The sequence below is a fragment of the Polypterus senegalus genome, chromosome 17 (genome assembly GCF_016835505.1).
Source record: "Polypterus senegalus isolate Bchr_013 chromosome 17, ASM1683550v1, whole genome shotgun sequence".
Classification (NCBI taxonomy): Eukaryota; Metazoa; Chordata; class Cladistia; order Polypteriformes; family Polypteridae; genus Polypterus; species Polypterus senegalus.
Window position 1 is genome coordinate 40,067,882 of NC_053170.1, and position 12,824 is coordinate 40,080,705.

A 12,824-nucleotide genomic window follows, 5' to 3' on the forward strand; every position below is an offset into this window, starting at 1 on the left:
GTTAAGGTTATGCATTAATCTAACATGCTTGTCTTAGGAAGAAAACTGCAGTACTCAGAGATAAACCCGTCAAGACACAAGAAAACTCAAAATAGGCAATGGCAGAGTTTAAGAATTTGAACATAGGTTGCTGGATCTGAGAGGCAGCAGCTCAAACCACAGCCACGATTTTCTGCACTAGTTGCTTGCTTAGTTCCTTCATTTGCCAAGTGCCATTAGGATATCAGTATTCTTATTTGTATTTTTCCTTAGTAAAACAAGAGAACACAGTTTCTGATAAGTCAAGTATGATGCCCTGTACAAAATAAATTTCAAAGCAACAGTACAATATAAACCATTGCATACAGTAATGAATTAACCAAAAGTCCTGCAATATTCACTTGGATGTTTCAGATACAGTTCAGAAGTTTAGCCTAGGCTCATATTTTACATTTTGGAACATTTTAAGTAAACTCTCTTGCTATATTATATTACAATTTTCTTTTCCTTTCCTTTTTTGGATTTTATTGATTTTACTAAAATCAAATAGCATTCCATACAAATAAGTCAAGTTTTACAAAAATAGGTTTGAAACAAATCAAATTTAACTATCAACAGAGCGTAATCTTATCATAGTACCCACTACCTGGACATGGCGTCAGTCTATTGCATACTTGTTCTCCCAGACTGTTGTCTAATATGATGTAAGTCACTACGTTTAAGGTGAGAAGCATGTTTCTGTGCTTCCTATGTGGACTATTTCCTTCCCGATTGTTTGTGTGTCACTTGTATTTAGGAGCTCAAAAATATGATACATACAATTCTCAAACACACAAAGTGAAGAACATTCATGTAGCAACATGGATATGTCTCAGGATGATGAATGGCTGGTATGCATGCATTTATTCAGAACAAGTTGTGGGAAGCCAGAGGATGTCACCACAGCATTCTACAATTTATGACACCCAACCTTTATTTTTTATAACATCTTTATGTAGTATATAACTAAGTGTTTACTGCTGCTGCTTCATAATGGAGTTTGTATTTCCTTCCCATTCCTTCATGACTTATCTTCCCACATTTCCAAAACTAATATGAGCCTCTAAATTGTGTGACTATATGTTAATTGACCTTGTGATAGACTGGTCCTTGCCTTTTAACCTATTCTATGGTTCTTTGTGACTATAAATTGGGCTAATTAATCCATCCATCATCCAACCTGCTATATCCTAACTACAGGGTCACGGGGGTCTACTGGAGCCAATCCCAGCCAACATAGGGCGCAAGGCAGGAAACAAACCCCGGACAGGTCACCAGCCCACCGCAGGGCACACACACACACACACACACACACACACACCAAGCACAAACTAGGGACAATTTAGAATCGCCAATGCATCAAACCTGCATGTCTTTGGACTATGAAAGGAAACCACTACCCATTGCGCCACCATGCCGCCCAGGCTAATTGATACTACTGTATTTGTTATTTTTCTATAGTGATCACCAGCTCAGTACAAACCAAATTTGAATAATAATGCTTAGGTACAGGTAATTCAGAAAGTTATTTGTTAACAGCAAAGTTTCTGAAAAACACATGGTTTCTTTGAGAAGAGGAACAACATTCACAAACTCCATATTTTCAAGCAGTTTAAAGAAAGTTTTACTGATTTTGATTAACATCTATTGCACAGAGTGATATTCCCTATTGTTTAATATCAAATGACATAATCTAAAAATAGTTCTTTTCAAAGGGAAGAGTCTTGTTGGTTTCTATAGTACCTCCGTAGATTTTGAAATTTCTGGTATACAAGAGGTTATCCCATAGTGAATAAAGATTCAATATGCATTTGTCGAAGATAAACAAATAATCCAGTAGACTGAATGAAAATGCATCCCTGAGTGCCAGTTTAGCCGGAATGATCTCTTCCAACTGTACTTATTATGATAAAACTGGCAGAAATCCCATTCTGTATTGCTCCCCATTGCAAGGCCTAACTAATTTAGATCTCTATAAATCATTAGCCTTTCTTGAGTTTTTCAACTGAAGAGTAACCTATATCAAAGTGACAGTTTTATTTTACTGGAGATATACTTCTCTGTCAAATGTACTTAGACATGTTTAGTAACTGCATTTCTTTCTGAAAGGACGTGAAAAGAACAATTTACTCCTACATTAAGTAATTTATTGGCCGGTTGTAGCAATTAACTAACACAATTCATTTTTTTTTCTCAAAATGACTGTAAAGTCAGATTTGGACTGGAGCTAATAAATTTATACGAGATAGTTTCAATATCATTTTGCTCATGGAGTAGAGAGAGGGAGGTGCAATTTTCTCTTGATAGGAAAAAATATGTATTTTCAGTTTACTTCTACATTATGTAGCATTTAGAACTCAGTGTTGCTTTTGGTAATCAGTCAATATTATTTCTTTGGGTTTTTGCTGTTCTTGGAGCTCCATCAAAGGTGAAGTAAAATAGTTGAAGGTGACAAATGTACATTTAGACAGTTAACATTAAAGTTTGCCTTTGACATCACAATGCTCACTGTATGCATAAAGTTACACTGTGTCACACATTTTATAATAAAGATCTAAAAATCTGCTTACCATCCAACTTTCAATGATGAAGGTTTTACAAGCTTAGAGGATTATTCTTGCATTTTTATTAAAAATAAAGGGAAAAGTGTTTATGTGCAGTCTTTGCTTTATAATGTCATGCGGTAACTTAAAAAATGGTTGGACGAAGGTTGCTGACAGAAAAATAGCATTGTAGCTCCAGGTACAACTGAAACCCAAAGAAGAAAATCGACCACTTTATTACCCAAATTATTTGTCTTGTTTTATGTCAGCTAAAGATACTTATACTTCCTTTGCACCTCTGCTAACTGCTTTATCCTGATCAGCAGTAGACTATGTAATAGCCAGTTGGTAATGCTAAGGGGGAATGTGTAAGGGTCGAGTTAGTTTAAAAAAATAATCATATTTATGATTTTATTATCATATACTTTTCATGGAAGAGGGTAGTGTTGTTATGTAACATTATAATCCTGAAAAGAAATTCAGTTAATCAGTAAGCTTTCTTTAATCAATACACTTACCACTCTTTTTTTTTTCTTAATTAAAGAATGCCACATTACTATTGATGTCACGTGATTTACCTGTTCACGTTCTGCTGTTTTCCTCAGCTTGTACACAAACTCCCCTATTGCTACAAATACGGAAAGCACAAGTCCTGCTGCTAGCACAACAAAGATGCCTCCAATATTCTGTATTCCAAGTGCGCTCGTTTCCTTGTTTTCATCGTCAGGACATCCACTTCCTCGCCACCACTTTTCTTTTAACATGTGCAGCTTGCCCTCCTCTTGAAGTTGAAGAATTGCAATAGTGATCTTATCCCTATAGGGAGAACCTAAGGTAAAATAATTTCAAGTGAGAGAGGTTCCTCATAACATTCCCTTGCAATACTCAGAACACAACAAACAATATGCAGATCTTTTCCTATGTATTATACCCTTAGAGTCTATCATGCTGTATGCAACAATATGCATTGTCTCCAAGGTTAAAAAAAGTTCACTGGCAGTTTTATTTTTATCATTGCTTTACTGAAAAGAGAATTTTATCTTGGCAGGCACAGTCACTTTTGTGGTTTTTTTACACAGCTCATGACCCTGTGCATTCAATTCAGATAAACTACAACAGCTCTGAGTGCTGCTATAATCTGAAATAAGAGTTGTCTGCATTTTCAGACTGATGTGTATTGAAAAGACTCAAAAGTGTTGCTCAGTGCTTTGGAAGTTGAACAGAAAGGTATTGCTGCTAATAGACACCATTGCTTATAATAATAATGATAATACTGTAACAGCAGCAGTAAGTAATAATAATATTAATATTAATAAAATAATAATAATAACACATTGGTCATCATTACAATGTTACTGAAAAAAAAAAACCTGCTATACGCCTATGGTACAAACATTATGATACATTAACACCCATCAATTTTCCTAACTCGCTTATCCATTTCAGGGTCGTCAAGCAGCTGGAGCCTATCCCAGCAATCATTTGGAGCAAGGCAGGAAGAACACCTGGACCTGGAGAACATACAAACACAAACCCACCCATTAGGGCCAATATATCAACATCAATCCATCTAACCTTCATATTTTTGGACATTTAGGTAAACTTGACCACATTGAGGACACCTATGCAGACACAGGAGAACGTGCAAACTCCACACAGGGAAACCTGGTATGTGAACACATTCATAATGTTCTTCCTTAAATACTGAAAGCTAATCCAAAGAAGCAAATTACTGTAATTCTAAGAACATATAATGCATGTGCTCTGAAAAGTTGAAGACTTCTAAACATTTAATGAACTGTGCATAACATTTAATCATCTGGGTCACATAAAAAGTGCCAAATTATAATGTGTTCAGATTAATATAAAAATTAATGCTCTTACCCATGGGGGTTCCAATCCCGTACCCTTTAGAGTCTATCAAGCCTCCTATCTGGGTCAGGTTGCAGTTTCTTTGAGTGACATATTCAATAGTTGTAGATTCCATTAAAAAGGCATAATCAGCCCTGAGAACACGCTGGATTCCTTCATCATTATTTTTGACGAGAGCAGTGTTTTGTTTACTGCTCATAAATGCCCACATCTTCTCAAAAGTGGAGATTTTTGATTTCTGTAACAAATAGAAACACTGTGAGACGAGTATAGCATTTGTCCCATTACTGAGTGGGGAGCATCATGACAGCTACAGAGACAGAACAAAAAACTGAGAAAAAAAAACTGTCTGCTTGGTAACATTTTCTGTCTGTAAAAAGTGAACACTGTTCAATTTATTCTGCAATAAAATAAGGTTTTCTGATCCCCAAACCAAGCATACGTAATGTGAATCTATAATGATCACTAAGCATGTAGCATCTGGTACCTTAATAACAGATAACTGACTGAGTATACATTATATCTTTGACACAACTTCATATTCATTTATGTGGGTGTAACTACTTTTTATCTTTATTTTTAATATTTTCTTTACTTTTCTATTATTTTTTAGTTTGTATTTCTAATCATGGGTGTCCACAGGATGTTTTTTTGTGAACCAAAAAATTAAGAAATATTCAATAAAAGAGACCAATAAAAACAAATAAGAAAGAGAGATAAACAGCATAGTTGGTTAATATTAAACAACAATATTAGAAAATAAACCACGAGTAACATATAGTTTTTTTCATTTTAAATGCATTTTATTACAGTAAGCATGTTAGTTTGTGATAATACAAGTAAACTAATAAACTCCAAGATTACGTGATAATGAGGTTCACTTTACCTTGTTTATTTTGCGGTAAATGACGAAAGGATATAATTAACTTTTGCCATGTGTGCCCTCAATGCTTCTGTTACTTCATAGCTAATGCTGTTTTTTGTGTTGCTTGCTTTATAGATAGACGTGCTTCACAATTTCATTATATTGGTCACTAATTGTGTGTGTGTGTGTGTGTGTTAGACAGTGGTTATAGCAGTCAAGTGCGCTATAAGTAGCTGTCTTTAAAATCGACATCAAGTTAAGATCATACATGAAGAACAGGGTATTTTGCTTTAATCAAATTGTTCTTGATTAGGAAAATATTTCATGGACCAAAAATCCAAAATATCTTTTGCAAGTGTCCAGAGTACCCATTTGTCTGCCCCTGCAGTCTGTAATTTACATGTTAAAAAGTGGTTCACAATGACTGAAGACTGTAGTTGTTTTATGATCGCATTAATGTACATATATAGAACCAGGAAGTTGCTGCCATTTTAAGCCCATTAATATATACATTTTGAAACATTGCCTGGTTAACTTTTGCAGCAGTCTAGGCCAGGGGTCCTCAATCACGGTCCTGGAGAGCCGCAGTGGCTGCAGGTTTTTGCTCCAACCCAGTTGCTTAATAAAAAACACTTATTGCTAAAGTAACACTTCTGCTTCACTTTAGTGATTTTGAGCCCTTATTGCTTAATTTTGTCTTAAACAGCTATTTTAATTGCTCCTTATTATCAATAACATGCAAATGACAAGAGAGAGCAGCATTTCTCCATTTAGCTTATTTACATTTACACCTGTGTGTATTTATCTGCACTATTGGGTTTAATTAAATACTTGGAAGAAAAATGAAGAGAAAAAAGTGAAGGACTGAGAATTACTCGTCCATTTTAGCCTTCAAATCATTTGCATGATAGAAAGGGAAAGAAAATGTAGAATATGAGAATGACCTGACATAGCAGAGTTAATTTAATTTCATAGCTTGTTAGTGCTTTATTGGCAAGAATTGCTTTCTAATTAAGCAGCCAGGTCAGAACAAAAAACTGCAGCCACTGCGGCTCTGCAGGACTGGGATTGAGGACCCCTGGTTTAGGCAGATTATCTCTTTTCGAAACTTTTCAAAGTCCATTAAACAGTTTTCTCAACTATCACTACAACTTTCTTAAACACCAACAAGGGTTTCTGCATATTATCAATGATCTAAAACATCCTTTACTTACTTGTTTAAGACATTAAACTCAATGGTGTGTACTGAGTTTCAGATGCTAATTACGTTTCCTTCTACTTTGAAATGGGCATGTACTGTGGTAAAAATAAGTAAAGGAAACACATAATGAATGGATATAAGATTAGCAATATAACAATTTTAACAGAATGATTACTTACCAACTGAAGAGTTGAACTGCATTTGGGTGTTGAGAGGGGGAATGGTAGACGGGTGTTACTTTGTAAACATTTTAATTTAATAATGGGGAAAAAATAATAGCAAAAAATGATCGCCACAATACTTTTAAACAGCGAAAGCATTAAATGCAGTCCTATGTGGCATGCTCATTTTTTTTTGCACTGGAAGGCAATTTAGAAGTTTTGTTGGTGTGTACCCATTTTACATTTTTTTTGATGCACATTCAGAATATGGTGAAGTTTGGATGTAAATTGAACACTGACATTTTGGCTATAGAGTTTACAATCAGTGAAACATTGGTGTACAATAAACTAGTCAATGAAATGTAAAAATTGAAACCACAATATAATTAGTAGTTTTCCCACAGTAATTCTCACTATGTCATAATGGCTAACATGGTATAACACGCTAGTAACTACAGTCATACAATACACCGAAATGTACTGCTACTATATGGAGTTGAAAACCCAGTGGAAGAAACTCTTCTTAACGAAATGCAAAAAGGAAAATCTTATCCTGAACTGCACACACTTATAACACGGGGCCTGAGTTGCCTCGAAAGCCTGCATATTGTAACCTTTTAGTTAGCCAATAAAAGGTGTAATTTTGCTTAACTTCTCACTGTATCCATAATGGCTAACATGGTGCAACACCCTAGTACAACAGTTAAAATTCATTAATGCAAAAATAGCAATACTGAAAAAGATATATAGAACTTGGTTTTTCATTCCACCCCCACGTTGCCCCAACCAAGGGGCAGACACCCATGTGTTTAATAACTGATGAAGCATACCTTAGTGGTTAGAATTACTGCCTCACAGATCCATCATTCTTGGTCTGAATTCCATACCCAGCCATCATTTAGCATCTACACATTCCATGTGTGCCCGTGTGGGTTTTTTGCCAAGAAATTGCGTGTGTGTTAAGTGGAGATTTCAGTTAGACCTTCGTGAGTGTTGGTGTGCGTTAATGAAGGCACTGCAACGGAGGGGTAGCCAATGCGGCTGGGAATGTTCTGAGAATGTTACTACTTGTGGAAAAGGTGTTTAAACAACCAATACATACATACAGCATACAATGTCAATAAGAATGTAAGTGATAGTTCCTCCATTTCTTTTATAGTACCCCATTCCAAAAGCAGCAAATTGTGAAGGACAAGTTACTTTCTGTTTAACTAAACCTTTTTATCTTTTCATTTAGCTAACCATATTATGTATACACTGCTGTACCTTTTATCATTTAGTTTAATTTGTTCTTCATAAGAAGAAACTGATAATGAAATGAACTCAGATAGATAGATAGATAGATAGATAGATAGATAGATAGATAGATAGATAGATAGATAGATAACAAAAGCTACTGCCCCTACTAAATGTTGATTATATTTAGAAGAACATTCCAATGTATTACATTTTTTCTTTAATTTTGAATTTTGTTCATTGTGTATATGCTCCAATGGCTTAACCACATTGTGTAAATGTTGTATTTATAAGTGTAAATAAATTTTTAGTGACTTTGAGAAGTTTCTGACTATATTCATTAATCTCTTTCATCATTTATTCATCATCCTCTTTTCAAGGTCAGATAACATAATAAAAAAATGGAAAGAAACCTCCAAAGCAGGGTGTTGCGTATATGACAGCAATAATTTTCAGTCTGCCTTTCAAGGTCTTGAAGTATAAACATCATTCCATACTGTCTTTGCACCAGTTTACTGGGTCACTGAACACAATAACGTTATATTATACCCTGGGAAAAAGATATCAATTTTCTGGAAAGCAGCTGTTTTTATATTTATTTGAAGTTATTTGGTCTGCGCACAGTTATATTATCTCTGTTTCAAAATATCTTTCATTCATTATTCAATTATTTTAACGCTTCCTTAAAATCTATTTTGTTAGCCATTTCAAGATGAAAACATATGCATGTATAACTGTGCTTCTTGGTAAATAATTAATCTTTCCATTCTGTAATGCACTTACACGATTAGAGTTTCATGCTGATTTGTATAGAATATGTTGAAAATAATATTTTAAAGACTGAATGGGTCATCTGTTTTTTCATATCTACATTTTATATATCATTCTAATAATCTACACGTTCTTGCTCGGTGTGTGCCTCTCCAGGTCTTCAACATGTCCTAGTGACCTGTTTGAAAAGTGTATATTGTACTATTTACTCTTTCGTGTTTATGTTGTAGAATTTACTTTCAGAATTTGGGGAAGTAGACACTATCCATCCATCCTATAGTTTTTACAGTATGAATATTATTCAGTACAAAGACTGACTCTCAATTCTGGACAGCTATAGTGTCTGCTGGTTTTTATTTCAAGAACTACCTCTCAGTAAAAAAATGTAGTTAAAATATTTATCTTTACATTACTTTTCTGTGACTGACAGAGAATCGATTGAGTTCAGGCATGCACAAGAGGCAGTAATGTCTTATAAAGGAGCTGGATGTGGTCAATCAGCACAGCAGCAGACAGCACAGGTAAAGCTCACGCTGGTATAAATGCTAGCTGGAGTTTCCTCATTTAGTCACCTTCTTGTCTTCTGCAACACTTTCATGTCATTTCAGAGTGTCAGTGAGCAGTGACATGCTCTCTAAGTCTGTCTATACTGCCATGCCTGGTAAAATTAAACTAAGTAATGTACATTAGATCCTGAGTAGCACAGGAAAATTCTTCAATGGTTGTAGGAAAGAAATGGTAGTAGAACAGTTTATCATTTTGATATTGATCATCTTATGATGAATTTATATATAGAATACAAAAATTTAAGGAAAATTCAATATTCAGTGAATTACCTTTGCTTTTCCAATAGTATAAAATGTCTGCTTGGACTTTGGCAATTTTCTTATACAGTTTATTTATCAAGTCTATGGTCATTTGTATGGTCAGCTTTGCATTACATACTATTGATTAAATGCAACTACAGTAAAGATAACAAAGTCACAATGTACTGTAACTCTTCTTAGAAAGAGTTAATGGATCTTTTTTTTTTGGCACTACATACTGGAGGTTTTTCATTTATTAAACTGTGACCCAGTATTTGAAAATAGAAAAAGTGTAAGTCAAGTGTGCATCAGGAGATGGTAGTAGCCATGTTTGAGCACTTTTCAATCCGCAGTAATATGCTCAGCAGGATGTTATATTAGCCAGGCTGATCTACAGCAGCTGCACTGCTTTTCTCCTTCTCCTGCAGAGAATGACTACCACTGACTGACAGCTCTTGAGATTGCCAGCATTGACGAGATAATTGGTGAAAACCCACCTGCTTTAAAATGATTTGACGTAACTCTAATGGCTTAATAATATTTGGTCTCTCAATTATTCTTTTGTTTGTTTGACACATCCCAGGCATGTTTGTGTTACACGTGAACCTGAAATGTCAAATTCCTCTTTTACGCATCAAGGGTAAAGCCTGAATAAATTTAAATCTCCGCTGTAGTTAAAGTGTTTGTATTAACATTATCTGCCATCACCTAACAATATTTCTGGTTAAAGTGTGACACTTTCAGCTGCAGTGAAAATTCAACAAAAGCAATATAGTCTGTATAATGCTTGGCAATAGCCAAATCAAATTTAAAATATAAGTTGATCTTTTTATTCATATCTTCTGTCTAGGTGAAAAACATGGCTAAAACATTCAATGTAGCCCGCATTATTACGTAAAAAACAAATGCTGTATTTTTAAAGTGTTACCTATATTTAAGAGTTAGACTGAAACTCAGTTATTCTAATTAAACAAATACATTGCGGAATAGCACAGTGGTGCAGTGGTTAGAGCTGCTGCATCACAGATCCGCTATCCTGAGGTTGATTTCCTTGCCTGGTCACTGTCCATGCAGAATTTGCACATTCTACCTGGGCTTACTCCAGGTGTGTGTTAGGTTCATTGGAGATTCCAAATTGGCCCCGTTTTGTAGTATGAATGAGTGAATATAGCAGGGGACATGTCCACGGCTGCTTCCTGCCTTGTGATGTGGTGCTAGGCTAAGGCCTGACTGTGAGTATGAAGTGGATTAAGTAAGTTTGCAAATTTTATGTTACTTTTACTGTATACAGTACAGCAACATTAATTCAACTAAAAAATGGGAAGTGTGATGCTGTGTGTATCATGTTGAACTGGCATCTTTACATTGGCCCAATATAAGTGAATATGAGAATGTCTTGCAATGGGCTGGGGATTTCCTACAAATGATTCCCATTTTCAACCACAGTTCTCTGCAGCCCAGACTTGCATGGCTATGTTAGAAAATGAATATGTGGATGGAGAAATGAATAATGACTGGAACTGCAGCAGCAGAGTGGTTAATTCTTCAGTTTCTCAGACGGAGAGAACAGAGTTTGATTCATACCCAGGTGTCTATAGTTTTCTCCCAGATTTTAAAGACTTTGTGTTAGAATATTTGGGATTTTCAGATTGACATTATGTGAGCATCTAACTATAAGCCTATTCCAAGACACACTGACTTAATTAACACACTGTATTCTAGATATGGATGAGTGTGTCCAGTGATGGATTAGCATCTTCTACAGCGTTACTTCAGTGCACAGTACTGCTGGGATTTATGAAATTGTACACCATCAAAAAAGATGGAGCAAAAAAGATGACTGTGAAAGTAAAGCATTGTTCACGGATACAACTGTATAAGTTTACTTAAGGAAAAAATACAACAAATGGAGAAACTAGTTGACAAGCGATTAAAATGAGGGTAATATATAAACATTAAATATATAATGTGTGTAAAAAATAAAAAAGCTCTAGATAGCCTGAGTAGAGCAATGTTCCCAATAAGGACCACTAAACCTTTATACTGTGCAGGCCCCCCAGAGCTGCCTGGGGCAACAACATAACCAAAATGGCAAATGACAGATAAAGGTCTTCCAGAGAGGAAGAAAGAGAGTGTGACCCAAGGGTTCAGTTGGGGCAGTTTTTAATACTAGTATGGGGAAGCAGAGGTCACTAGACCTGGTAGTGTCTGTCATCCGTTATGCCCGGGAAACAGGGACAAGCAGTGTGGAGGCTGGGAGGAAATATAATGGGATTCCTTTAATATACTATAATGCACGTGATCAAGCAGATGATTGGGTATTTGTTCTTCTGCCTAAAGAGAGAAGCCACAAGGTCTGATGGCAAACATTTGGCAGAACCAGGTTTCTAGGTAGGCAAGCTATGACCATGTTGCCAATTTATGGGTGAGTCCAAGGATGACTAGAAGGAGGTCAGAATACTCCAGGCCAACTGCAGTGACACGGTCACTGTGTGTTCATGAATATGAGAAAGGAACCCCATGGAACAAAATAGTCATCTTTCAACTTTGGTAGAAGACATCTGTGCAGAGCATTTAAAGTCATCCTATAAGAAATAAGAAATTTGACAAACAAGAATGGACCATTGAGTCCTTAAAGCTTGCTTTGTTTAACTTATAGCTAAAGCTGACCCAATATCTCACCCAGATAATTCCTAAAGGTTGTCAAAGTTTCCACATTCAACTACATATCAGAGTAGTTTGTTTAAGACTCCCACAACTCTTTGTGTAAATGGTATTTCCTAGCATCATTCCTAAATGCAATTCCCCTTAATTTCCATTGATGTCTTTAAGTTTGTGATTTGTTGTTTAGTTAAAAGAAATCTGTTTGATCTAATTCATACCTGGGGATGTTTGAGGATTCATTGAGTCTATAGTCAGGAGGAGATCTGCGAAAAAGACTTGCTGGTAGGTGACTGTTTATTATATATGTTGATCTCTTGACATTTTTAAAAGTGTGACAATGAGTGTGCAGTGAAAGAGTATTTGTTTCTTCTCTGATTTATTTGGATCATTATACATATTTTAGCACTTAATGTTATAAGACCTTCTGCCAAAACCTTACATCAAATCAATGCTGCCCTAATTGTAGACTTAGTACAATATATTTTAATAAAATAAAGTTATACAGCAATGTACATTGTGAAAAAGTAATTGTTCCCTTGGTGCTGGTTACAGCACCTTTAGCAGTAACACTTGAATCCATATATTTCCTCACTCAATTCTGACAGAACTGCATCAAATTAGGGGCACTTGTCAATGATCAATAATGAATGGCTCCTTTCAGGACATTTTACAATATATTAGTGGGTT

The 12,824-nt window shown here is 35.4% G+C and overlaps 1 protein-coding gene across 2 annotated transcripts in view; it reads right to left on the reverse strand.

Annotated features, from left to right (window-relative positions):
• Nucleotides 1-12,824, reverse strand: part of LOC120517403 (glutamate receptor ionotropic, kainate 3) — a 511,659-nt gene that overhangs the window by 36,410 nt on the left and 462,425 nt on the right. For both annotated transcript variants that reach the window (XM_039739711.1, XM_039739710.1), the window contains exons 14-15: nucleotides 4,446-4,671; nucleotides 3,140-3,390 (exon numbers count right to left, since the gene is read on the reverse strand). In XM_039739711.1, the coding sequence (XP_039595645.1) occupies nucleotides 3,140-3,390; nucleotides 4,446-4,671 (477 nt within the window). The remainder of the gene's footprint in view (nucleotides 1-3,139; nucleotides 3,391-4,445; nucleotides 4,672-12,824) is intronic.